The following is a 27,744-nucleotide window of genomic DNA, read 5'->3' as shown; positions in this document are numbered from 1 at the left end:
TGGTATAATACTGTCTCATGATGCTAGGCACTGGCAGTGACCTGCAGCTCCCAGTCAGCCATGTGATCACAAAGATAATCAATACACTTACAACCATTCTGTACGAATACAACCTTCTGTTTTTCACTTTCAATACAGCCTTCAATACATTACACAAGATACTCAATAATTTATTAAAAAATATGTGTGGTATTAGATGATTTTGCCCAATTATAGGCTAATGTAAATGTGCTGAGCATGTTTAAGGTAGGACAGGCTAAATTCTGTTTGGTAGGTTAGATATATTAATTGCATTTTTGACTTCCAATATTTTCAACTTATTTGTACATAACCCCATTGTAAGTCAAGGAAGATCTATACTAGCAGTCATCAATTCTATACCACCAGCCAGGGGATGATAAAGAATGTACTAGTTTTTGTTTTAAAAAATTCAATTCACTGGAGAATGTGTTGGGAAGCATGCAAAAAGCTGTACACTGAAGACAGATGACTGACTTGTAGAAAAGCACTTGTACGATTGTTTGCACTGTGAACTGAATTAGGTGCTTTTTTCATGGAATGCTATTTTTACTTGAAAGAGCAACTGTAGACAAACTACAGCTATTCAGACTTGAGTATTTGGCATCTTAAAAGTAAATGAAATGAGCCTATCTATCACTTTAAGGAAAAAAATGACAGTATTTGCTGTCAAAGATAAATTTTGTGCTTTCAAACAAAAATTTGAATCTTAGAAAAACTGTGTCCACCACCATGAGTTTGATAGCTTTCAATACTTAAGAGATTTTTCCTGATGGGAATAATGGTGTATTAATAAATGTGATTTCTGATTATTAATGAAATGTGTCATTTGGATCTATATAGAACTTTCCAAAGTATCCATGTGTGATATTATAAAATGATACCTAGGTTTAAAAAAAGATTCATTCAAAGTATAAGGTGCAACAATGGTTTATAATATAGCAGAATATCAAAAGTTCACAGATATGGTTTCATATTCCATATTTGCAACTAAGAAACTGCTACTAACATAAACTTATCATAAAAGGCTATTATAAAACTCTTCTCCTTTACAAGTACATTTTTGTGTGAGGCCAAATTTTCTTTATATAATTCAACCTAAACGGCATGACATAACAGATTGAATGAAGAAGCAGATATGAGAATCCAGCCTTTTCCACTGTCAGATATTAAAGACACTCTCAAATATTTAAATGGAGAAGGCAATGGCACCCCACTCCAGTACTCTTGCCTGGAAAATCCCATGGCCGGAGGAGCCTGGTAGGCTACAGTCCATGGGGTCGCTAAGAGTTGGACACGACTGAGTGACTTCGCTTTCACTTTTCCCTTTCATGCACTGGAGAAGGAAATGGCAACCCACTCCAATATTCTTGCCTGGAGAATCCTAGACGGCGGAGCCTGGTGAGCTGCCCTCTACAGGGTCGCACAGAGTCGGACACGACTGAAGCGACTTAGCAGAAGCAGCAGCAGCAAATATTTAAAACAATGCCATTCCTTGCACTACATTTTTTGGGAGCACGCAGATATTTGCATTAAAATATGTAATTTATATGAACATGTAATGAATTTATTATTGTTTTAAAATGAATTAATACTTTTAATGTTCAGTTTCAATCTCTAATATGGAACATATCAATATATACAGTCCACATAAATAAAAAGTTTTGGGGTCCTCAATGATCTACAGTGTACAGGGGTCCTAAGACCAAAATGTTTGAAACTGTTGCTCTAAAATAACATCTAAAAAATAATTTTAAGATGTATAGTCAAAAAGTTAGTAGAGAAAAATAAAAGAACAGATGAGTCAAAAAATAAACAGAAATATAACCAGATTGTATTAACTTACAAAGCTACCAGGATTGGGTGTTACCTTAAATTCCTTGCTCTTTTTCTTTCATTTTTGGCGTTATTTTAGTAGATCTAAAATCTCAAATTGTTTTGATTTGTATTTCTTTTACTGTTGTATATTTTCCATATGTTCACATGTATTTCTTTCTGGGTCAACTTTCTATTTCTGTTGCCAATTTATCCACATAACAAAAGGTTTTCATGTTTTTCTAACAACATAATAAATACTCAAATGTTAATCTTGATGTATGGCAGTGGAAAGTAATTTAGATTTTCTGTCTCTCAGTTTTAGTATTGGTAAAATAAGTGTAATAGTTCTCAAAACAGTATACAACTAAGATTATGTACTTTGAAATTATAATTACCCTATTTCATCAAATCTAAGATACCATTATTTTCTGAACCAGTAGGAAAGAAAAAACACTTCCAATTACAATGGCAAGATGCTATCAATTTTAAGAAATATCCTGATTTCAGAGATGTTAATTGGTGAAAAAAATGTCTCGGGTGGATAAAATATAGCTGTTATAGATACATCAGACAATAACTGAATTAACTTCAATTAAATCTTTTCTACTATTGACACTAATTTATATTTCTGACTCCTGGATTTCCACTTACCTTTTTGGCTGTAATAAACATTTAAATTGAGTGTTTTTATTAATAGGTCAGTTTCTCACTTAGGAAGGTATGACTTACAAAAGATACACAAAAGAACCAATGCCTTCCCATTTCTGCATAAAATGGAATAGAGCTCACAACTGCTGGAAAAAAAAAATTCACTTCTCTCATTAAACATTTATTGACAACCTATATAGCCTATATAGGCTGTGAACTGGGGATTTGAAGATGAAGATTTGGTATAACTCAGAATTGTTAAGATGAGGAGCTGTAATTGATTATTAAAGAACAAAGACTATAAGATATACAGTAAGATGGGAATAGGTATATGGGGGGCATTCTTTTTAAAAAAATCAAAATGCAAATAATACTAATGCTTATAAAGTTTCATCTCTACCCTATCTCTTATCCCCATGCCCATCCCTGAGATAAACACCATTATCAGTATGATATGGACCTTTTCAGACATTTCTCTGAGTATATAAAAACAAAGATATGTATATACATGTAGTACACATATAGAAATTCCGTAATAAAAATGAGGCCGTACTAGAGATACCTTTCTGCAATTTGTTCCTGTTTAATGACATATCATAGCCAACTCTTGATATCAATACACATGGATCTTTCTTATTTTTATTAATTGCTACATTATTTTCCAATGTATGGATATAAACCATATTTTTAAAGGCCTTATTGAGATATAATTGACATACAGCATATATTTAAAGTGTATGATTTGATAAGTTTTGACAAATGTAATATTCATGAAACCATCACCATAACCTAGATAATGACTATTATCCATCACCCTCAAAAGTTTCCTTGTGCCCTTTTGTAACTCCTCCCTTCCACGCTTTCCCTTCTCATCACACCCACCTCCTGCTTCACCAACAACCACTGACCTGTCATCTGCCTCTACAGATTAGTTTGCATTTTCTAGTCTAGTAAAAGTAAAGTACACATTCTTTATTTCTAGCTTCTTCCACTCAATGCCCTCCTCCAGGGGATCGTCCCAGCCCAGAGATCGAACCCAGGTCCCCCACGTTGCAGGCGATTCTTTACCGTCTACTACAATTTGTTTATCCATTTACTTATTGATGGATATTTGCATTGTTTCCAAATTTGGTTACTACAAATAAAGCTGCTATGAACAATCATGTAAAGTATCTGTATGGATATATGCTTTCTTTTCACTTGGATAAATATCTAGGAATAGAATGGCTAAATCATATACAGGGTACCTGTTAAATTTTTAAAGAAGCTGCCAAGCTGTTTTCCAAAGTGATTATATTGTTTTATGTTCCCACAGCAGTGTATGAAAATTCCAGTTCCTCTACATCTTCACCAACAGTATTGGTACAGTATTTTGAATTTTAGTTATTCTAATAAAAATGTAGTAGTATTTCACTGTGATTTTAATTTGCACTTCCCTAATGACTAATGGTGTTTGAGTATCTTTTCATATACTTGTTACCTGTGTAGGTTCTTAGGTACAGTGTCTGTTCAATATTTTGCCCATTTTTATAAGGTTGTTTGTTTATTGAATTTTGAGGGATTTTTATATATTCTGATTTTATTAGCCATAAAATGAACAAACTATTGATATTTGCAACAACATGTATAAATCTACAAACATTATCCCTAGTAAAAGAGGCCAGACAAAAAAAAGAGCATATATTGTGATTCCCTGTACATAAAATACTGGAAAATGCAAACTAATTCATAATGCATGCTATGTTCTTTCTCCTTCATTCCTTCTTTCCTTTCTGTTTTGTTGGCAGATAAATTCTCTTTTATCTTTCTCAGTAAGCTTCAGTTTGAAAGCTGGGTATTATGTATTTTCTGCACTTTTCTGGTAATCTGAGGGTGTCAGAGGTGAGGGAGAAGGGGAAACTCTACTGAGTAGTGGGCAGACTTTATGAGGGTCTGGGTCTGCTTTTTTCTTTTTTGAGATTAAGTTCTACGCTATGTTTCACTTACCTAGTTAGGATGTGCCCTATTCCTAAGGGGGTTTCCCTTGGGCTTTGGACAGTTCCCTCAATTCAGCATGCTAAGCTAAGTCACTTCAGTCGTGTCCGACTCTGTGCGACCCCACAGACGGCAGCCCACCAGGCTCCGCCGTCCCTGGGATTCTCCAGGCAAGAATACTTGAGTGGGTTGCCATTTCCTTCTCCAGTGCATGAAAGGGAAAAGTGAAAGTGAAGTCGCTCAGTCGTGTCCGACTCCCAGCGACGCCATGGACTGCAGCCTACCAGGCTCCTCCGTCCATGGGATTTTCCAGGCAAGAGTACTGGAGTGGGGTGCCATTGCCAATTCAGCATGGAACTCTGGAAAATGGAGAGCCCCACGATTTCCCCTGCTCTGCTAAGACCTCAAATTCTTCTCTAATAGGTAAGAATATTTATTTTCAAGGATTTTTTCTCAACTTTTGCCAGGGTTGCCTAGTGAGTATTAGTAATGATTTGTCAGCTGATCTTTCCCTAGTATTGCTTCTGAGGGATAGAGGTAGGATTAGAAGCCACTCTGAGCCGCATACGAATCTACAGTTTCCTTCCTTGGTCACTAATTGTCCATGTTCCTCAACTCTTGTAGTTGCTGTTGGTATAGTTTTTGCTTGTTTTTACTATTTCTTATTCATTTTGTTGGAGGAGAAATACTTCGTTTTTCAAATTCAACCAATTTCCTCTCCTGGAGGACTCAGGCTTATTCACGAAACAGACTAGAGCTCCTTTAGAGCAGTGATCACCTCCTACTCCTCTCCTGAATACTCCTTAGAATCTAGCCAGTGATGGGAACATGTGACTATTAAAAAATGGGGAAGAAAGATACCACTTCATGTTTTTTTTTTTATTTTTTGATGTGGACCATTTTTAAAGTCTTTATTGAATCTGTTACAAGATTGCTTCTGTTTTATGTTTTAGTTTTTTGGCCCGGAGGCATGTGGGGTTTAACTCCCTGCCAGGGATCAAACCCTCACCCCCTGCATTGGAAGGCGAAGTCTTAACCACTGGACCGCCAGGGAAGTCCCCACCACTTCATGTTGTATAATGGTAACTCGAAGTGTCCTGAACAACAGAGCTTGATTTAGTCTCATAAAATATTTCTTTTCTCACACCATTTACCCAGATTCAAAATGTGAAACCTCTCTTCCAAGTGGGCTGGGCTATTTTTTCCTTTGAAAAATACCTTGTGTACAAGACAGATCTTTGCTCATGCTAATGTCTAGAACAAAACGATTTTCACTGTTTAAATCTTCCTCCTTTGGTGCCCAGGTTAAATCCTATCTACTCTATCAAGTCTTACTGACTTTTGTATATCCCCATCTCAAAAATCTCTTCCAATTCTTAAGACTATCCCTATGATCTTTACTGTCTTCACTATATGACCTTGCATAGTCCTCTATACTGTTTATGTATTCCTTAGTATACGTCTCAATTCTTACAATCATATCAAGAATGATGCCTTTGAGTGAGCATTTACTCCTACTAAGTGTTTTATATATTTATTTCCTTTAACACTCACAACACTTCATGAAAAAAACTTGCTCAAATTCCTATAGCTGGAAAGGGGTAGATTCAGGACCTAAATTGAGATTTTTTTGATTCTGAAGCCCATGTTTAGCTACAAAATTAACTCTCAGACTAGCTGTAAACTTCAAGTAGACATGAACTGGATCTCCTATTTCTCTACATTGATTCACTTATTCAAATATACTTATTAAGTGCCTATAATATAGAGAATATAGCAATGGGACAGATAGAAGCTAAGATCTTCTCTGAAGAGTTATATAATCTAATAATGAAGATGAAACAAACATATAAGTAACTAAAGTGCATGTTAGGAAACAGTAATAACAATAATACAGCTAATTCTTATGTGCTGATTACTTGTTATACATATACAACTACATACTAGATTCAATTCTCACAATGACTCTATGAGGTAAATATTACTATTATTATCCCATTTTAGAGATGAGGAAACTGAGGCACAGATTAACTAACTTCCTAAAGTTAGACATGTAGACTGTCTCTTTCAACATCTAGATTGCCTCTCATGATAAATTACTGTATAAGGAAAATTCAGACTATATAATAAGAATTTTTGATATCTAAACTCTACTGGGATTCCAGAAACAGTTAACTATTTAAACGAGTTTTATAACAGAAATTCATGTTGAAGGATATAGATCCTACCTTGGACCTATAGAGAATTATTTAGTTCAGTGTTTTAAACTAAAGGTCATGACACCTGTAAGTCAGTCATGAAACCAATTTAGTCTATTGAAAGGACTGACGTTGAAGCTGAAACTCCAATACTCTGGCTACCTCATGCGAAGAGTTGACTCATTGGAAAAGACCCTAATGCTGGGAAGGATTGGGGGCAGGAGGAGAAGGGGACGACAGAGGATGATGGCTGGATGGCATCACTGACTCGATGGACATGAGTTTGGGTAGACTCTGGGAGTTGGCGATGGACAGGGAGGCCTGGCATGGTGCGATTCATGGGGTCACAAAGAGCTGGACACAACTGAGTGACTGAACTGAACCGAACAATTAAAAAGAGAAATAAACAGAAATGGAGTAGAAAAGAATAAATGGAAACTATAAGTACATGGTAAAATTGTAAAAGAAACTTCTGTTCCTGTTTCGTACACGTGCATGTGTTATATGTACACGTACTGGCCCATGATGTAAACTGTTCTCCTTACACTGGATCATACCAAAAACCTTGAAAGCTGCTGCCTAGCTGATTTAGTTATATGACAATACAAGTGCTTACTGCTTCCTCATAAACTTTAGGGGCTCCCTGAAAAGTTCCTATACCCTTAAACCTGGAATAGCATGGAATAAGAAATGATTTTTCCAAGTAACTATAAGTTGCTCAATATAGACAGGTGTCTGAGCCAAGTCTCATGAGCAATCTGCATATAGTTTCATGTCAGTGGCTCCCAAATGGATAAATGTAATAAATATAATTTAAAGACTGTAAGTAGAATACAAAATGGTTTAGTCACTGTGGAAAAGTTTGGTCATTTCTCAAAATTTAAATACAGAATTACCACATGACCCCACAATTCCATTCCTAGGTATTTATCTCTAAGACTTGAAAACAAAGACTCAAACAAGGACATGTACACACATGTTCACAGCAGCTCTATTCACAAAAGCCAAAAGGAAGAAACAACTTAAATGCCCATCAGTGAATGAATGGATAAACCAACTGGGGTATATGTGGAATATTATTCTGTCATAAAAAGGAATGAGGTACTAATACATGCTACAATACTGATGAACCTCCAAGACCTTATGCTAAGGGAAAGAAGCTGAACCCAAAAGACCATTTGTTGTATGATCTCATTTATACGAAATATCCAGAAGAGGTAATTCCGTAGAGACAAAACACAGATTGGTGGTTGCCAGGGGCTGGGAACTGTAGCATAAGTATAAGCTGCTTAATGAATAAGGAATTTTACTTTAGAGTGATGGAAATGTTTTGGAACTAGATAGAGATGCTGGTTGCACAAAATTGTGAATGTAATTTATGCCACTGAACTGTTCCCCTTAAAATGGTTAACTTTGTGTTATGTGATATTTACTTAACTAAACTATTAATAATTAAGAACCTATAGGCAGATGTAAATACTAGTTATACAAATTCTAGAATCTGGAGGGCAAATATTACTCAGGATATAGAAACTGAAGAAAAAGGATTATTTTCATTTTGTCTCAAAAAAATTTTTAAAAGAGGTTCATATATAGAGTAAATAGTTCTTATTAACTAAATCAGAAGCTAGAGGAAAAAATAAACTGTACACAATTCTGAGCAACATCTCTGAGAGAAAATTGACATGTATTTTTTAAGAAAAATCTTAAAAGGACTTCCCTGGTGGTCCAGTGGCTAAAACTCCAAGCTCCCAGTGCAGAGGGGCCTGGGTTCGATCCCTGGTTGGGAAACTATATCCCACATGCTGCAACTAAGACCTGGCACAGCCAAACAAATAAATTTTTAAAAAATCTTAAAAAAAAAATCAAAGTTCAGCATGAGGAAACATTATTCTTAAATATAAAGAAGGAAATAAGGAAGGAAGTGAGAACTTTTAGACTGAACTTTGTACTTGAAGTAAGGAGAAAGTAAACCAGTCTTCTGGTTTTCAGATTAATTTATGTATCTGCTCTTCAGCAAAAAAAGGTGGGGGGCTTGGGGAGATGTGGGGAGATGATGTGAAGCAACTACTTCCCTCTTTCCCTGGAGGAAATGATTATTATTATTTTTATTACAGTACATATCTGTCTTTGGAGAGAGTTCACTAGAGGTATCCTGGCACAGGCAGGATAACCTCTTTCAGGGGTATGCTACGGAGAAGGATGGCTGTAGAGACCAGATCAAGGTTTTTCAAACTTTCTCTAGGCTGTTAGAGTGAGGGAGAGGTGGGAGAAGAAAGGGGAGATGGAGCTGTTGATGTCCCAAGCCTCTATGCCCACTTCACTCAGAAGAGGTTTGTTTTTTACCTTTTAAATATTGGGATTTTACATTAAGATTTCACTTGGAAAAAAAATTCTGCTGCTAAAGAAATATTTGAAAACCACTGGACTAGATCAAGGATTCCTAAACCTGGTAGCTCAAAAGAATGACTAAAAGAGCTTTTTCAAATTACAAATTTTTGGGCCATACCTGCAGACCTAGTGAAATAACTCCCAAGGGATTCTTGTGCAGTAGCCCTAAGCTAGCCCATAGTGTTTGAGAGGCACTGAACCAGATGACTTTGCTTCCCTGAAAGCCTATGACAAAAACAGAACTTAAATGGGCAGGCAGGAATCTTGGGCAAAAGAGCTGATGGTAGCAAATAGAAAATGAGATGTAGACAACTAAATAACTAGAGTCTACTGACAAACACAAACAAATACAAACAACTAAAAACATTTGGCAAACAAAGAACTTGCCTAGGATCAGAAGTTCCTCTGGAGGTTTAACTGCTTGGCAATTATCTCATAGCCTATTATAACTGTCCAAATTGGTGATGATAGTCAAAAATGGTTTAACTCAGCAACTGTCCAAGAAAGTATAATGTCAGCCAAATATATAATTTAAAATTTTCTAGTAGCCATATTAAAAAGAGAAAAGAAATAAAATTAATTTAAATAATATACTTTAGCTCAATATATCCAAAATAATATTTTAACATTTAATTAAGTACAAAAATTACTAATGATATATTTCACCATTTATTTGTATTCAGTCTTCAAAATGTTACAGCACATTTCAATTCAGACTAACTAGGTTTCAAATGCTCAACCACCACATGTGGGTGGCAGCCACCATATTGTATAATGCAGGACTAATTAGTAAAAAGTCAATCTATTTCTTTTTAAAATTGATATTGTTTCAATATAGAAAGTCCATTAATTACTTTCCCAGCCCTAGAGGTCCTGCACCCAAGGCTAATCAGGTTAACAATTTTGTCTGTAGATGTTATACCCAGCCTCTTATCTTCATCCCTGACCCCTCTCTCAACTCCTAGCAGAGGAATCTGTGTTCTGGACATTTTTCTCAGAATGTCTGGCTCCCAAAACCTATTCAAAATATCTAAAACTAAATGAAACATCTTTATTCCAAAATAAAAAATCAATTTACTGTTATTTTGTCAAATTCCTATATCTGTTATGAGTATTCATATGTGGACAAGTTTTCCTTTATTCTGGTAAATATCTGGGAGTGGATGGAATTGCTGTGTCATACGGTAAGTGTATATTTAACTTTATAAGAAACCACCTGTTTGATATAGAGAACAAACTAGTGTTCTAGTGGGGGAGTGGTTACCAGGGGGGAGACAGAAGGAGGGGGAGGATTAAGAGGTACAAACTATTATGTATAAAATAAGCTACAAGGATATATTGTACAACACAGACTATAGCCAATATTTTATAACTATAAATGGAGGATAACCTTTAAAAATTGTGAATCACTATATTTTACACCTGTAACATATAATATTGTACATCAACTATACTTCAATTTAAAAAAAGAAAATAAACCACTTGTTTTCTTCTATTATATATTTTTTAAAAATCCATTTACCTCTTGATTTTCCTATATCTGTTAGTCATTTGGGATCAAACCTTCAGAGTCAAATGTTTCCTTTTCCTTTATTACAAAAGCACCAAGTTCTACTTTTTCTTTCCTTGCAATCTCTCATTGGCCCTTTCCTGCTTCTAGTTATACCTGCTGATCTCTGTTATATGTAACAGTATATACTGTTAACCAAATACTTAATATACCATGTATAATGAATGCCATTTCTCTTCAGTGACCCTGTCATACCTTTCACTTCAGGTGTGAATTTAAGATCACACAATCTTGCTCCCACCCCTACATCTGGTCTATTATCATTCCAACTTTATCATTTTCCAATCTCCTAAAAAAGCCTTTAGTTTAGGCAAACTATCCTGTTCTCCTAAACAGGCCTTATACTTCCTCATCTAGGTGGGTATGGCTTTCCACCCACCTGGAATGCCCTTGCTCCAGCTTTACGTTGTCATTATTCCACAAATATTTATGTGCCTGGCACTGTACTGGGTACTGGAGAAAGAATAAATATCTCAGTTTCTCCAATTAAACCTTCCTTAATATGTCAATTATACCTCAATAAAGCTGAAACTAAAAGAAACTGAAAAAAAAAATCTTTCTGACTATGGCAAAACAGGTGACTCTGCACTGTTGTTCTTATATGGAACTAGGCCTTGTAAGAATACACTGAGCCCTTATAATTTGCTGCTTTGTATTCCCAATTATCAGTTTTTTTTTTATAAATACTAGTCTATCGTCACAAATAGAGGAGTGGATTTCCTAAAAGCAAAAATTAAGGTCAAATCAATGTGTTCTCCCTGGTGCTTAGCTATAAAAGAGACAAGTGGAGGGCTCTACATAGAAAAGAAACCCCTTCAGTGATATGCTGCAAAATCAGGATCAGAAGTGAGCAGGGAGGGCCTGCAAAAACCCAAAGAAATTCAGAACTGGCAACACTTAAGTAAGGATCCAGATCCTTACTGGCACTAGTGGTAAAAGAACCCAACTGCCAATGCAGATGCAGGTTCAATCCCTGTGTCAGGAAGAACCCCTGGAGGAGGGCCTGGCAACCCATTCCAGTATTCTTGCCTGGAAAATCCCACAGACAGAGGAGCCTGGCAGACTACTGTCCATAGAGTCGCAAAGAGTCTGATACAACTGAAGTGACTTGGCACGCATACAAGTAAGGATCAATTACTCTGGCTTTTAGACTTCAACAACATAGGGGTGAGTTTTAAAAATCTTTTTCTGGCACTAAATGAAAATAATAACACTGGTGACACTTAATATATATACATTGTATCACATCTAAAAAGATAACTCACCACATGTTATGTTCAAAAACTTTTGTTGGATCAGTTAAAATCCTTGATCCCAGAGGGGCCACTGGCTGACAACCACTTTGGTATCTGTGAGGTACTTTTCTTATCCTTGGACAGGAAATATAATTTCTCCAAATCACATTCATCCTAATCAGTACCTGGAAAGTTTCAAACAATTAATTAGTCAATATGGATTAAACAATGTATTATTTACCTAAGAGCCAAAAACTGGTGTAAAAGGATGACAAACTGAGAAAGGGCATGAAAACTAACCACTTTTAAATGAAAGATGGGCACGGCAGTTTCTCTCCTGAAGTATTTAGACTTAAGAGAAAGGAAAAGAGTATTTGGCGTGTGCAACACTGTTTGGCATTCTTTATAAGTCACAGCCTTGACCAACTTTTCTTTGCTTGGTATTTGCTTATATAATTCTTAGCACATGGCCAAAGCATGAAAGCCCAGAATCTGGATTTTGTATATTAAAAAGTTTTTTAAAGTTATTATTTTGCTTTGGGAATTCTATGCAAATGTATTTCTGGGAAATATTTGATGACCACTAGACCAAAAACCCAAGCACAGGAGCAGAATAAGAAAACAAACTTATTAATTTCATTCTCTGGGTTGAGCTGGATAATATAAATACTGGTAAAATAAACAAGTGAATACTATATTAAGATCCCATCAGTTAATTCTAACAATCATAACACATACATACATTTTTAAAGAATAATCATCAATCCATCTGCAAAATAGATTTCCCTGTACAAAAAGCATGCTTAAATCCCAGCTCAAAAGAAGAATAATCATTTGATTAGCCAAATCTATCTCCATTTCTGGAGAACAACTTAAACATTTAAAAAGTATGTTATTTTAATTATGTACCAGCATATATGTCAGCTTAAAATCTTTATGGAAAAGTATTAAAATAAGCTCTAGAGAGCTTATTTTTTCTAGTAAGAATCCATTGTAATACTGCTTGGCATTTCACCCTCATTCAGTTATTCATTACAACATTCAGCCTAATGCTGTAAGCTGTCAGGTAGAAACAGATGCTAAAAGGTATGTACATATAATATGCATTAGACACTATCCAAAGTGCTATTAGGCATAAAAATGACATGTATTGTACACCCTTTACCACCTTATGAAAGTCAATAGGTTTTAAGATTGTGAATCCCAAAACAAACTGTAGAATGTCAAAAACATCTCATAGTGCTTTTAAACATAAAATTCAAGATATTCTTTCCAGGAAAAAAAAAGGCTTAGTTATACACACCAAAAAGATTGCAATGATTCCATTTCAATGTGACTAACAGTGATGAGAAATGAAACATTCAATAGCTAGTGCAGATTTTCTGTTTATTTGTTTTTCCTTCTCCTCTAAATATAAGCTCTTTGGTGGAGGCAAATGAAATCAAATGCCCCGCCTACCACTACCTTTCCTCTGCTGTGTCTTTGTTCTTTTCTCCTGCCACTGCTCTACAGAAGACTAACAAAACCCTACCAGCACAATTATTTTTAGAGCCCTCTTTCTGCACTGAATATTATTCATAAAATCTTCCGTATGCTGAAGAGTAGAAATGGATTACACCTAAAAAAAGAGGCAATTCATGCTCAAAAGTATAAAATGATGTAAATGTTTTCCGCCCAGGAAAGCAAAATCAAAATGAAATTTCAATCCTTCAAATAATCATGTGATACTTATCTGTATCTACTATATATAGAAAAGGAAGAGAGAGACGGAAAAAAAGATATGAGTTTCTCTCACTATAAATGACCAGGAACCTCTATAGACAGCTGGAGACAAAAAGCTATAACCAGACTGGATATTAGGCAATTCAGGAAAATGTCAGAGAAGCGTGTGCCTGGCAGACTGCTAGTCCATAGAAAAAACATGATGTGGCCAGCACCTAAACATGTGGCAATTTGTCCTGCTTCGGCAGCTGCTTCTCTAATTAACCACACAAACATCTATCTATTTCATTTATGTATTATCTGTAACAACCTTGCATTGCTCTTTATTATATAAATATACAGTGCATGCACGTGCATGCTGTCACTTCAGTCGTGTCTGACTCCTTGTGACCTGATGGGCCACAGCCTGCCAGGTTCCTCTGTCCAGGAGATTCCCCTATCTCCTTGGGATACTGGAGTGTGTTGTCATACCCTCCTCCAGGGGATCTTTTCAACCCAGTGATCGAACCTGTGTCTCTTACTTCTCCTGCACTGAGAGGCGGGTTCTTTACCACTGGAGCCACCTAGGAAGCCCTAAATATATAGTAAATTTATATAATAAATGTAAATACATAATAAAATTACATAAATGCTTTCTCAACTAAATTGCAAACTTCTAAAGGCGGTATCAAGCTGCTCACAAATTACTTGTTTGATTACACAAAAATGATGCTTGTCTGACATAAATTTAATTGGAAGAAAGTTACTTCAGATTTCTCAAGGTGGCTCCTTATATCCTAGTAGAGAGGAAGAAGGAAGTGACTGAAGGGTGTGGCAGTATACAGGCTATACTCCAGTTAGAGTCACTGCAATGATAAATAAATATGTACTTTATGTCTTCACTATTGTGTTAGCTTAACATTTACTGGGTCATGGTTCCATTCTGTAATGGAAAAGAAGGGCAGGGTCAGCTTCCAAAAGAATTTTGGTAGAGAACGTTGGTTTCTGCCACCAGAGAGCCCCACTCTCATTATGTACCCTCTATTAACTCTCTTTTGGCATACCCTAAACTGAACACAAGTTTAAGATATTATTTGCATAATGAAATTATATGGATAAGTGGTATTTTATTTGAAGTAGCACAAAGAAGCACAGCTAAAAATATTCTAATCACCCAAAAGAAGTCAGCAAAGGAAGGAGAAACTAAAGACCTAAACTAAAGATGGAACAATTAAAAAAACAAACAGCGAGATGCCATATTTAAATCCAACCATATCTGTAATTATATTAAGTGTAAATGGACTCCAGTTAAAAGACAAAGGTTGTTGACTTGTATGAAAAAGCAAGACTCAACCATATACAGGGTTCCTCCACTATCTGAAAGTGGAGCATTCCTGTGAAATCCTGTGAAATCTTTTGTAAACCAAAATGATGTAAAAAAAAAAAAAAATTAGAACACATCTTGCTAACAGATGCACAAAATAAATCAAGGTAAAGCAAGGTGCTCAAAGCTGTGGTGGCTTGATGCGAAGTGTAGTTTCCAGGGAAGGAGCTCAGAGGTGCCACTCTCAATGGTTAGAGTTTGCACTGCCTCTCTGTAACAGCTCATTGCAAAACAAACACTGAAAGCTATTTCCACTTTTCACCTCTTTTTGTAAAAGTGAAAATCCTCTTCAGATTTCTTTCATTTAGTGAAAACAGGTACCAATGTAGGTCTTTCATCAAAGTGAAGTAGGTAAAGCAAACTTTCAAAAAGCAGGGCATACCTGGTACTGTCTATAAGAGAAGCACTTTAAAGATACAAATAAATCACAATTAATAAAGAGATACCATGCAAACACTGCATGAAAAATACCGGTGGAGGCATAATAACAGACAAAGTAGACTTAAAAAAAGACTAGTACACTTAATAATGATGAGCCAATTCATCAAGACATAACAATCCTAAATGTGCATGTACCTGAAAACAGAGCTTCAGAATACATGAAGCAAAAATAGAAATTTTAAAAGGAAAAATGAATTTCATAGCAATACTTGAGACTTTAAAAACTTTGAGTATAATTGCTTTACAATATTGTGTTAACTTCTGCTGTACGACAACGTGAATCAGCTGTAAGTATACATATATCCCCTCCTCTGGAGCTTCCTTCCCACACCCACCTCCATCCCTCCCTTCTAGGTCATCACAGAGTACGGAGCTGAGTTACCTGTGCTCCACAGCAGCTTCCCACTAGCTATCCACTTTACACATGGTAGTGTATATATGTCAATGCTACTCTCTCATCCCCACCCTCTTCTTCCTCTACTGTGTTCAAAAGTTCGTTCTTTACATCTGTGTCTCTATTCCTGCCCTGCAAATAGGCTCATAAGCACATTTTTCGAGATTCTACATATATGTGTTAAAATACAACATTTGTTTTTCTCTTTCTGACATACTTCCCTCTGTATGACAGACTCTAGGTTAGGTTAATAGCCCTCTCTCAGTAATAAACAGAACAGCACTCAGAAACAAATTATCAAAAAATCAATAAGGACACAGAAGATTTGAACATTATCAACTTGACCTGAATGACATTTATAGAAAGAGCAATATAACTAATAACAGCAGAAAACAGATTCTTTCAAATGAACATGGAACATTTGCAAAGGCAGACCACATATGCTGGGGTATAAAAAAAGTCCTAATAAATTCCAATGTATTAAAATCATACAAACTATGCTTTCTGACCACAACAGTAATTTAAAATATTAATATTTTTGATGAACTGACTCATTAATACTCATTAATAAATATCCCTCCTTATTTCAAGTAACAGTCATTTTCTTGAAGTCTATTTTGTCTAATATTAATATAACCCCACCAGCTGTCTTGTGCAGTGTTGTGTAGGGTATATCTTTTAAAAAATATTCTGTGTTTACATTTAAAAGAAGGAGCAGATTATTGATTCTTTCTTTTTTATCCAAACATAAGATATCTAGAAAAATTCTCAAATGTTTTGAAGTTAAGCAATGTACTTCTATACAACCTGAGTCTAACATTTACATGAGTTAGTAAATCTTAAGGCAAATCAGAAAGTATATGGAACTGAATAATAATCAAATCTTAAAATATCAAATTTTATGAGATTTATCTAAAGCAATGTTTAGAGAAAATTTTATAGTTTTAAATGCTTTTATTAGAAATGAAGAAAGATCTCAAATCCGTGATCTCACCTTCAATTTCAAGAAGCTAGAAAAACAGTAAATCTGATGAAAAGTAAGTAGAATGAAGGAAATAATCAAAAATAAAAGCAGAAATCAATGAAAAAGAAAATGGACAAAACAGGGAAGATCAAGGCCAAAATTTGATTCTTTGAAAATATGAATAAAACAGATAAACCTCTGGCAAGACTGATACCAAACATTTGTGTTTCAGAAAATATAAATTTCTAATATACAGGAAGGAAAGAGGAGGCATCACCATAGACCCTCTAGACCTGGAAAAAGGTAACAGGGAGATATGGTGAACAATTTTATTTTCTTTATTAAATGGGATTAACACCTTGAAAAATATAGTTTAGCAATAATAACTTACATAGTACAAGAAAAAATCGAAATAGCCCTAAATTTATTAAGTAAATTAAATTTATAATTAAAAGCAAACAAACATCATACCCATTAGAATGGGTATACAGGCTGCAGTCCATGGGGTTCCAAAAGAGTAGGACCTGACTTAGTAATTAAACAAAAACACACTTTAACAAGCTTAGAAATTAACAAGTGTTGGTAAGGATATGGAGAAACTGGAGTCCCTGTGAGTTGCTGGTGGGAATGTAAAATGGTACAACTGCTGTGAAAAATGGTATAACAATTCCTCAAAATATTAAACATGGAATTACCATTCAATCTACTAATTTTACTTCTGGATATATACCTAAACAAAGTGAAAGTGGGGACTCAAAGAGATAACTGCACACCGTGTTTATAGCAACATTATTGACAATAGACAAAAGGTGGAAACGATCCAAATGTCCATCAAAGATGAATGGACATCCTTTTATGATATACACATAAAACAGAATATTACTTAGGCTTTAAAAAGAAGGGAATTTGGAACATGCTGCATCATGGATAAGTCCTGAAGGAATTATGACAAGTGAAGTAAAGCCACCTGCAAAAAGATAAATGTTTTATCATTCCTCTTACATGAAGTTCCTAGAATGATCAAAAGGTCACAGAGACATAAAGTAGAATGGTGCTGTCAGGCACTGGGAAGAGGAGAAAATGGGGAGTTCAGTGTTTAAGGGAGTGCAGTGTTTAATGGATATAAAGCTTTAGTTGGAGGAAGATGAAAAAGTTCTGAAGATGACTGGCTGTGATGTTTGTACAACAGTGTGAATAAGCTGAATGCCACTGAGCTGTACACCTAAAAATAGCTAAAGTGGTAAATTTTATGTATATTTTACCACAATAAAAGCAAACCAAAAAACCTTCCTACAAAGAAAACTGGAAGCTCTGATGGCTTCACTAATGAATATCAAATGTTTAAGGAAGAAATAACACCAATCTTACACAGACTCTTTCAGAAAATAGAGGAGAAAACACTTTGCAATTTGTTTATGAGACCAACATAGTGTGGTGGAAAAGCAGTATACTTGTATGAAATAAGGCTTTGAATACTGGCAACATTGTTACAATTCAGTTTTCCCACAGACTTAGGACTTTTCATTATAGTTCCCAATTATCTAGTGTTTGTCAGGAATAATAAAACTTACAGATACTCAAAAGGGGAAACCTGGTGAGAGTTTTCTAGGCGTGTCCTGGTGTGCAATTTTAATTGCTAAGGCTTATATTTAGTTTGAGTTACAAAAGTCCAGAGCAGAGAAATACAAAGGCAATAAGAATCTCCACAAATCCTTGTCAGGTGCTTGAGTGTTTTTATTTACTCTTGGAAGCCCTTGAAAAGGTTTGTGGTCCTGACCTTTCACTTCACTTCGCTCAAACTAATTCTGCCATATCAACTTCTTGGCCATATATAATCAAGTGGTATGTCTTTGACATACTTTGCCTATACGTTCTCACGTTCAGCTTACCATCCTATGACAGTTCTTCCTCTCAAATCCTGTAAAGGTCAAAATGAAACACAATCAAGAAAGAACATGGCTTTAGGGCCATGGGCCTCTGAGATCTCAACACCAGGACTCAAGCATGAATAGACAAGTGGCTAAAGCAATTACTAAGGAACAGATCCAGAAAGGAATTGAAGCTCATATGGGTATCAGAGTGACAGAATTTCATTATCAATAGCATTTATTATGCTATAACTACATTGGTATGCTATGAAGAGCTGACAGACTTCCTGCCAGCTATTAGATGTAGGTAAGGATGCACCCATTTTAGAATTCAAGGAAATGACCAAACATATAAAATGACTTGGATTCCACATATATATCATATCACATGCCAAGGAGAAGGTGGTTTTAATACAAGTTTTCTGAGTTCACCATTAACACTATATTACACTTGCAGCAAAAGCAAGTGTAGAGAAGAGATCTCTGCCCTACCTCCAAATTTTGGCTAAATGCTTTTGCTTTCCGCTAAAATGGAGCCCTTTTCACAAAGACTGACAGCCCTTACCGTACCAACAAACTATATCGTATTCTTCCAGTTAGGTAAGATGTACACAGGATATTTCATGTTACATACATGAAAAAGTATCTAAGTACTTGAAAATATTATTTTTGTAGAGTAATTGTTTTAAGTACTTTTTAAATAAAAAAGATGACTTTAGTAAAGGGAAATACTCCATACCATACTTTGCAATTTGAACAAATATTTGAGGAAGTAAACCAGCAATCCCAATTTATCTTTCATTTAAATATTAATTTTAAAAAGTTAAGCATTTACCATGCTTGAGGCCCTATTCTAAGCATTTAGTACTATCTTACTTAATCTCTATTTCCCTATCAAAGGAGTTCTACTTTTATATTCATATTGCAGAGGAAAACCTCACACAGAATGAAATAAAGCAACATGTTTAAAGTTACCCCACAAAAAACTAACTAGGCTTCAATTTGAACCCAAGCAGATGAATGAGAGAGCCTATACTCTACCTTTTATTTTTTAAAAATCTTTATTATGCATATATATACAATATGCATCCCAGTTTTGTATACTACACATCCAAGAAGCATCACAGTACTCATTCCCCAGTCTTTATTGGGGTTAATTTGTTGTACTTGACATAAGGAAGCCCAGACTGTCTTCCCTCCATCTTTCTCATTTCTGTTTTTTTCTCTTGAGCCTTAATCAGATAGCAAGCAATGCCACTGGCAAACACCAGTCCCCTGATGTAGGAAAGCAGAGTCATTCTCTTTTCAGTACTCAAATCTCAAGATACAGGAAAAGAGCACTTATATCACCTAAATAACGTTAAGACTGTAACACCCAATTTTTTTCACTGGCCCTCTACTTTTACACAGCTTAGGAGTAGAAGCAAAGAAGGGCTTATTTCCCTTGCTATTAGGCTTGAGCCTAAGATGGCTTTCTCACATCTCAATACTATTGGAAGAGTACCAAAGAACTAGAGCAAATAGTACTGCTGTTTGTGTGACTCTGTAATGATTATCCTTGGGGCACTTGGCTGACTCTGAGCTGCCTCCCTAAGAATGATTCCCTGTAGTCTCAGCTCACTGAAATCTCAAGGAAAGAAACTGCCGTTAATCATACACTAAATGGTTGCCCTTTGTTTAAAAGTTAACTTCCCTTGGGTGTTTTCTGGGTTCTGAGCATCCTTTAAATGAATAAATTAGTGAAACATTCATGTTTTTACCTCTGTAACTATTTAGCTTTTCTTCTCAGCTGGGAAGCTGGTACAAAGGTTTCATTCAGAGGAACAAACATCATCTAGATAAACCTGCACTAACATTACCTGAGAGCCTACCATTAATGAAAGCAAATTAAAGTGCTATTGTTGTACTGTTTTAAATAGTGAAAGCCAACAGGTAAGAAACATTTAAGTATCAACTATACCTGAGTGAAAATTGAAGCTTCAATTAACCCTGGCAATTTCAGGGAACTCTGAGTGTGACCATCTGTAAGGCAAAGAGCTCAGGCAACACATACATCTTGTTTTAATCTTTCTTTAGATGATTATAATTTCAAAGTATAAATAAGGTTATTAGCAAGAACAGAACAATTACAGTAAGTATTTGCAGATCACTTTGATCGCACTATGACGTCAGCCACACTGCAACTTCAAAATGGGAATCTCATGCTGTGTTTGCTCTGCATGACCACCCTTGAAGGTGTCACGATGCATGCACTCACACACAAAGAGTTTATGGGACTCGCACATTCTATGAGGAATTGCATGTAAACCCATCTCAAAGCTGCCCTTATACTCAATATCTGAAGGATATACTGTTCTAATTGCTCTGGAATTTGTCTCCCAAAACATTATGCTGGACCAGAATGAAATCTGTTTTAATTTACCCGCCTGGCATTTCACATTTTTGTGCACTACAGTTAACTTCTGGAAGTACTAATCAGACTTGGACTGAGAAAAGGTATTAAGTTACATGCATACTTTGTGTTACCAATCCTTACAAGTTCTGGTAAAAAAACTCACATGGATGAAGTTAATGGAATTCTACTCTTAATGAGGCTTCTCCTTTCTGATTCATTGCAAATGTCTCTAACCCTAAGTACACTAGATAGCAAGAGATGCTTATACCTGTAGGCAAGATTTACCCAGTCATGTTTGGACTAATGTATCAATAAGACTGTCCTGGCACAAAATCGAGTATTATAAACAATTCAACTCATAAGTGAATGTTATCCATAAAAAAAATCTGAACTGTAATAGTGAATAAAAAGCACCCAAATGAATGTATTTCCATAATTTCAAAGGAATGTGGGGTTTAGGTAGGCAGAGATTATAGCACTATGTAAATTCTATTTTAAAGAACTATAATTAGTTATAACTTGCAAAAAATCAAGGCAAAATGCACCATGATCTATCAGGTAAAATTTTGACTGTCACATCATAGGAGGCATGACACAGTCAAAAAATGTGCCAGAGAATGGAAAGTAAAATTCACAAGAGTGATACAACTTCTACATGAAAACAGAAAAGCTGAAAGTTTCCAGGGAGCAATACAGAACGCTATAGATTATAGAGTGGGTGGACAGAGTACGTTAGATTCTTCATTAGGCGCGCTTGCGCTTTCCACCAATTAAAGTTAGATGTTGCTCCCACCGGGATCATCCCCTTTTCCCCTTTTGTTTTCAAGAGTCTTCTCAGCCTGGTCTTCTTCTACACTCAGGCCTTTTATCCAACAGGAAACAGATCTCTGATTTCCTTATAGCCTTGTGATTACCTGAAGCTTAATTCCTACATCTTGTTCTTACTGAAAAGATTAGCTTCCCTAAAAATTCACCGTCTCATCTTTTCTTGCAGTTTTGTTCTAGATGACAGAAATCTGTTAAATGGCAAAAGTCTTTGCTTCCATACAGAAGAGAAAGGAGTTGAAGGATAGCTTGCTGGCACCCTTAACTCTGCCTTTTTCCTGAAAAGAAAGTGATGCTGTGTAGAGGGGAGAGAAAGGGCCTAGTTCTTGATGGTATCACTGAACAGGAAAACCAATGATAGTTATGGATTTCCAAATAGATGAGAAAAATAAATCCTTATATATTTTAGCCATTATTAGGTTTTCTGTAATTATCACCCAAGAGGAGCTAAACATAATATCCATTACTGCATCCATTAGAAATCCAGGGACAAGTCTACTTGGCTCCTGCCCTCAAGAATCCTACCACCATGTGAAGAAGAAAGAGATGCAAACAGAGTCCTGTTAAATGTGTAATAGAGGTGAGCATAAAGTGCTATTAGAGTACAGAGGAATGAGTGATTAAGTCTCTTGCTTGTGGTTAGGGAAAGCTTCTTGGTGGAGTCAACATCTGTACTGGGTCTAGAAGAGTGAGTGGCAACAGTCCAAGGAGATAAGGATAAAAGCCAAGGCACCTCAGACAGAGGGACTAGCAGAAATAAAGACAAAGAAGTGTGAAAATATGTGGTATTACATATTCAGGGAATCAAAATAATTTGAAAAAAGATGCTAAGTAAGTCTGGAAATGAGTTGAATCTGTTACACTAAGGGCAGTATAAGAAGCTACAATACAAATACATTGGAATTGAACTATTAAGAAATAGACGGTAGTAACCAGGTTTCTCACCAGGAGTGAAAGGTTACAGATAATTAGGTGAGAAAACTAGAATTCACATGGTGATGAATTAGAATTGGGAGTGAGTCATCAGTATGAATTCATATTTAGGTTAATCTAAATGTTAATCTAAATGTTACATACAGAACTATTTGGAGATCTGTGTATAAACATGAGTTAGCATACACACATATATTTACTTATTCTGCTAGTTCTGAAGCAACAAGCACAACAGGGACCCAGATCTTGGTTTCTAATGCCATTCTCTAATAAAAGGAATCAGGGCTCCTTGGAGAAAATAGCTGATGCTAGGATTGGGGCAGGGTATATATAAAAAGAGCCTGTAGCATGGTGCCAGAAAGTAAGGAACAGCTCAAACACAAACAAAAAAACCCACAACAAAAAGGATGTGTCAAAGGGACACATAAGCCACCTGAAAGTGTTCCCAACAGCCAAAGCTGAAATACTTTGAGCAACGAAATAATTTTGGCTTATAACCCAAAGTATAAAATAAATATCCATGTGTTCATATTGATAGAAATGGTTGAATAAATGAATAAGTAAGTGGGGAAAACGAGACAAACCTTCCAAGACTTTCAAAATAATTGATGTAGACATTCCACTCTCAAGGAGGTGGAACATAACTCCTCGTTCCTTAAATGTGGGCTATGCATAGTTACCTCCTCTAAAGAGCACAGTGTGGGATGTGGGGGAGTAACTCTGCAGTGGAGAAACTTGACAGTCACTACCTCAGTCAGGTGATCAAAGTTAACATCAACAATAAGTCAGGCTGATAGTGTATATTCTCTATACAGGGCTTCCCAGGTGGTGCTACTGGGAAAGAACCTGCCTGCCAATGCAGAAGTTTGATCCCTGGGTTGGGAAGATCCCCTGGAAAAGGGCATGGCATCCAGTATTCTTGCCTGGAGAATGCCATGGACAGAGGAAGGAGCCTGGCAGGCTACAGGCCATAGGGTCTCAAAGAGTCAGACATGATTGAAGCGACTTAGCACATACACACACTTCACATGATATGATGAGAACAGCACTTTGCCTCCTATCTAATAGGAGAAAAACATCAGACAAAGCCCAACTGAGGAACACTGTACAAAATACCTGACCATATTCCCCTAAGCTGTCAAGATCTTCGAAGACAAGTTACATCTGAGAAACTGCCAGAGCCACAAGGTGTCTGAAGAGACATGATGACTAAATGTAATGTATCTTCGATGGCATCCTATGACAAAGAAGGATATTAGGTAAAAACTTTTTAAAAACCTGAATAAACAATGGAGGCAGATAGAAGAATATCTGTTAAGACACAAAGAATCCCAAGTATCTTAGCAGGATGAGAGAAAAATAATCCAATGTTTGAAATAAAACAGACTGGAAGATACTGGAAAGAGATGAATTGCTAACAAACAAGTTTCGAGAAGGGGGAGGCAGGGAGGGGAATTACACAGAAAACAAGTTACCCATGAAAGGTGTCTAGCACATTCTCATCTTCTGATGAGAACAGGTGTGTTTTTAGTGGAAGGGCAGATTGTTAAGAGGGCCCTTTCCCAAAGCTCTCTTCTCTGTGAAGTAAGGTATGGGATTTGAGAAAAGAAGGAACAGGAAAAAAAAAAAAGAGAGAGAGAGAAAGGAAACTAACAACACTTGAGTAAAGGAATGTCATCAACATAACTGGGCCATATGAAGTCTCAACTCAAATTATGATTATTTATTGTCTGCATCCCGAGTACTCACTCCCCAATTCCAAGAGCTCACGGACTTGGGATCTATGAGTTTGCAGAGAAGCCACAGTGGACCTACTGAACCCAGAGATGGGCTGCACAACCTACACTAAGTCAATCGGTACATTCCAAACTTGTAGGCATTGAGGCTGGTTCAGAGGTCAGCATTAAACTAAGTCTGGCCAACAGAGTGGAGAAGGAAATGGCAACCCACTCCAGTGTTCTTGCCTGGAGAATCCCAGGGACGGGGGATCCTGGTGGGCTGCCGTCTATGGGGTCGCACAGAGTCGGACACGACTGAAGTGACTTAGCAGGCCAACAGAGTGCATCTTTTAGGTCTAGTTCTAGAGATTTCAGAACAAAGATGATTTCTCACACCTGTTACACCAAAAAGAGGAAGCATGAAGCCCTGGAGTTCTCGAAAGCTGTATTAGTCAGCTCAGGCTGCCTTAAAAAAAATACCAGTCTGATTGGTTTAAACAATAGCAATTCACTTTCTCACAGTTCTAGAAGCTAGAAGTCCAAGATCAAGGTGGCATCAGGGTTGATTTCTGGTGAGGTCCTTCTTGCTGTTTTCTTGCTGTGTCCTTACATGGCCTTCCATCTTGCATGCTTGTGGAGAGATCTCGGATATCTCTACACTTCTTACAAGGACAGGGTTCTATTGGATTAGGGCTCTACCCTTGTGACCTCAACTTTTATTTCCTCTGTAAAGGCCCTATCTCCAAATAGAGTCACATGGCGGGTGTGGATCTTCAACATCTGAATTTGGGGGGAGGGGACACAATTCAGTAGATAACAAAAGCTATCTTGAAGCTATGTGGCCTAAGGATGATGGCATGGTACAAATTTAGGATGAAGCCAACTCTGAAGAAGGAAAACTGGGAAAATTAAAAGAAGTTAGGTTCCACTATTAGAGTAAGTTTCATTTGAAGCCAGTCCCACATCTGGCTTTTTCAGTTATTGAGCCAATATCCTCTCTTAATTGTTTAGGCCAGTCTGAATTTTCTGTTATCTCCAACCAAAAGTAACCTAAATAATAGAGCAGTTGTGTGATTTCCTCTACCACCAGGCGGTCTGAGGGAAAATACTCAGTTTTACCTATATTAGGCCTGTCTAAGCTGGTAGTACAGAAAGCAGTGGTGATTTAGGATGTGGAATTGTGGGAGAATATAACTGAGGATCATAAAGTAAGTCCAAATGACTGGAAATTTAAAAATAAAGAGGCGAAAGGAAGGACTAGGGGTAGGAGAAGGTTGATGGACTTGATGTGGCTGAAGTCTGGGTTTAACAGGAAACAAGGGGAAGCAAAGACAGACAGAAGGTACTGGTTAGTAATTAGGCCTTCTGAGTTTGTTAACCTGTATCACCTAGCGACAAAAACAGAGCGACAAAAACAGAGCGACAAAAACAGAGCGACAAAAACAGTAACACTGTAACGAGGAGATGGAAGTCTTTCTTTGAATGAGAGACTCTTACAGTGCGGGAGAACCACAAGGTCATGAACACCTAGGGAAAAAAAAACTTTTTAGCATGGACAAAAAGCTGAAATACAGACTCCCATCCACTACCTCATTTTAATATTTAACAGGTCATTATAACAAATCTCCATCCTTTGCTCCTCAGGATCAATCCCCCACTAGATACATCTAAGATTCTATGACAACTTTTTAAATTGTATATTATGATAACCCAAAAATAAAATCAATATGAGCAAATGTGTAAAAGCTACTTGATTTCAGGGCCTGTATGTGCATTTATGATCTTGTTGCAACAAGCAACACAGATGGAAATGATGCATCTGAGTACACGGCACACTGTAAAAAGATTCTGCAGTCTTCGGAATTGAGACAAGTGCTGAGGGAATTAAGAAGACACAGCACACACAGTACTGATAGGTTGAAGTCAAAAGAGCCTATGTGGTGGTGTGGTGGTCAGTATCTTGTTTATAATGGGGGCTGCAATTTAGTTTTGGTAAAACATCAGCAGTCACATTAAAATGTTGCTAATTTGAATTTTACTGGCTTTGTGGTTGTATCTGTGCTTATTTTGACTTTATAGTTGAATATGAGCTCTGCACAAGGAACTTATATCCAGATTTATGCAAGACATCAACTCAGGGAGAAAATTTTTCCTTTAAATGGAGGTTTATATATTTTTCAACATTGAGTAATACAGTATTAGAAGATTCTGTTCTAGAAAATTCTTCTCCCACGTCTCCTTAACAGCAGAAATGTTCCAAGTCGGGCAGAATCACCTCAATTCTCCTTTGAAAACAATTTCAGATGAAGAGAAAAAGGGTTTGGATTAAGTTGAATTCAGGCTCTGCCACTTACTACCACATAACCTCTGACATGATACTTAATTTTGTTAACCTCAATTTCCTCAATAACATGTGACTAATAAGTTTGCTGCAAAATATGAGGTTAATCAACTGGAAAAGTAAATGGCAACCCATCCCAGTATTCTTGCCTGGGAAATCCCATGGACAGAGGAGCCTGGCAGGCAACAGTCCATGGGGTTGCAAAAGAGTTGGACACCACTTAGCAACTAAATAACAACATAGGAGGTGATCTATCTAGCATATATGTAGCACACTGCTGGGTGCCTGGTATGTGCTCAATAGTTGATATTACTGTTGTTACCATTAGTCTGGCTTTTCTAACAGTCTCCATATGGCTTTATGAATACTACAGGGTCAAGTCTTCCACTATGCTTATTATACATCCCTAAAGTATCCCCAACCCACTCCAGTGTTCTTGCCTGGAGAATCCCAGGGACGGAGGAGCCTGGTGGGCTTCCGTCTATGGGGTCGCACAGAGTCGGCCACGACTGAAGCGACTTAGCAGCAGCAGCAGCAGCAGCAGCAAAGTATCCCCAACTTCCCAAGAAAGTAAAAGACTAATTCACCAGTGAAGTGGGGTAGTAAAGTAGAAAGTGCTGAAATGAGAACAGAATAAGCCTCAAGTTTAAATCATGGTCCAGCCAATCCATTAATTATGATTTTGGGGAAAGTCACATACTTGGCCTAAGGCTCATTTGTAAGATGGAGACAATTCCTAAGTCACAAAGTTTATACAAAGAACAGTAAAAACTACACTGTGTTTCACAAATGTAAAATTACTATTCAGTGAATTCCAGAAACATTTCTAAAGCGCAACCCTTAAAGCTTGAAAAGGAAAGAAAAAATAACAAAATAACGAATTAGGAACACCATTCCCACTTTCCACTGTGAAGCAGTCAGGTATCGA

General features: G+C 36.6%; 1 protein-coding gene across 14 annotated transcripts in view; it reads right to left on the bottom strand.

Moving 5' to 3' along the window:
- Positions 1-27,744, bottom strand: part of METTL8 (methyltransferase 8, tRNA N3-cytidine) — an 80,033-nt gene that overhangs the window by 33,985 nt on the left and 18,304 nt on the right. For 8 of the 14 annotated variants that reach the window (XM_081577825.1, XM_081577828.1, XM_081577823.1 and 5 more), the window contains one exon: positions 11,883-12,037. The exons of 1 other annotated variant lie outside the window; for it this stretch is intronic. In XM_081577825.1, the coding sequence (XP_081433951.1) occupies positions 11,883-12,025 (143 nt within the window). In that variant the 5' untranslated portion in view covers positions 12,026-12,037. Of the gene's footprint in view, positions 1-9,434; positions 9,589-11,882; positions 12,038-24,995; positions 25,866-27,744 lie in introns of those variants that run through there. 5 more of the 14 variants (XM_081577832.1, XM_081577824.1, XM_081577831.1 and 2 more) reach the window with 3 other exon arrangements.

The sequence above is a fragment of the Giraffa tippelskirchi genome, chromosome 3 (assembly GCF_054371585.1).
Source record: "Giraffa tippelskirchi isolate mGirTip1 chromosome 3, T2T-mGirTip1v1.2.pri, whole genome shotgun sequence".
NCBI classification, from domain to species: Eukaryota; Metazoa; Chordata; class Mammalia; order Artiodactyla; family Giraffidae; genus Giraffa; species Giraffa tippelskirchi.
Note: the sequence above shows the minus strand (reverse complement) of the source record. Positions and strands in the feature narration are given on the sequence as shown.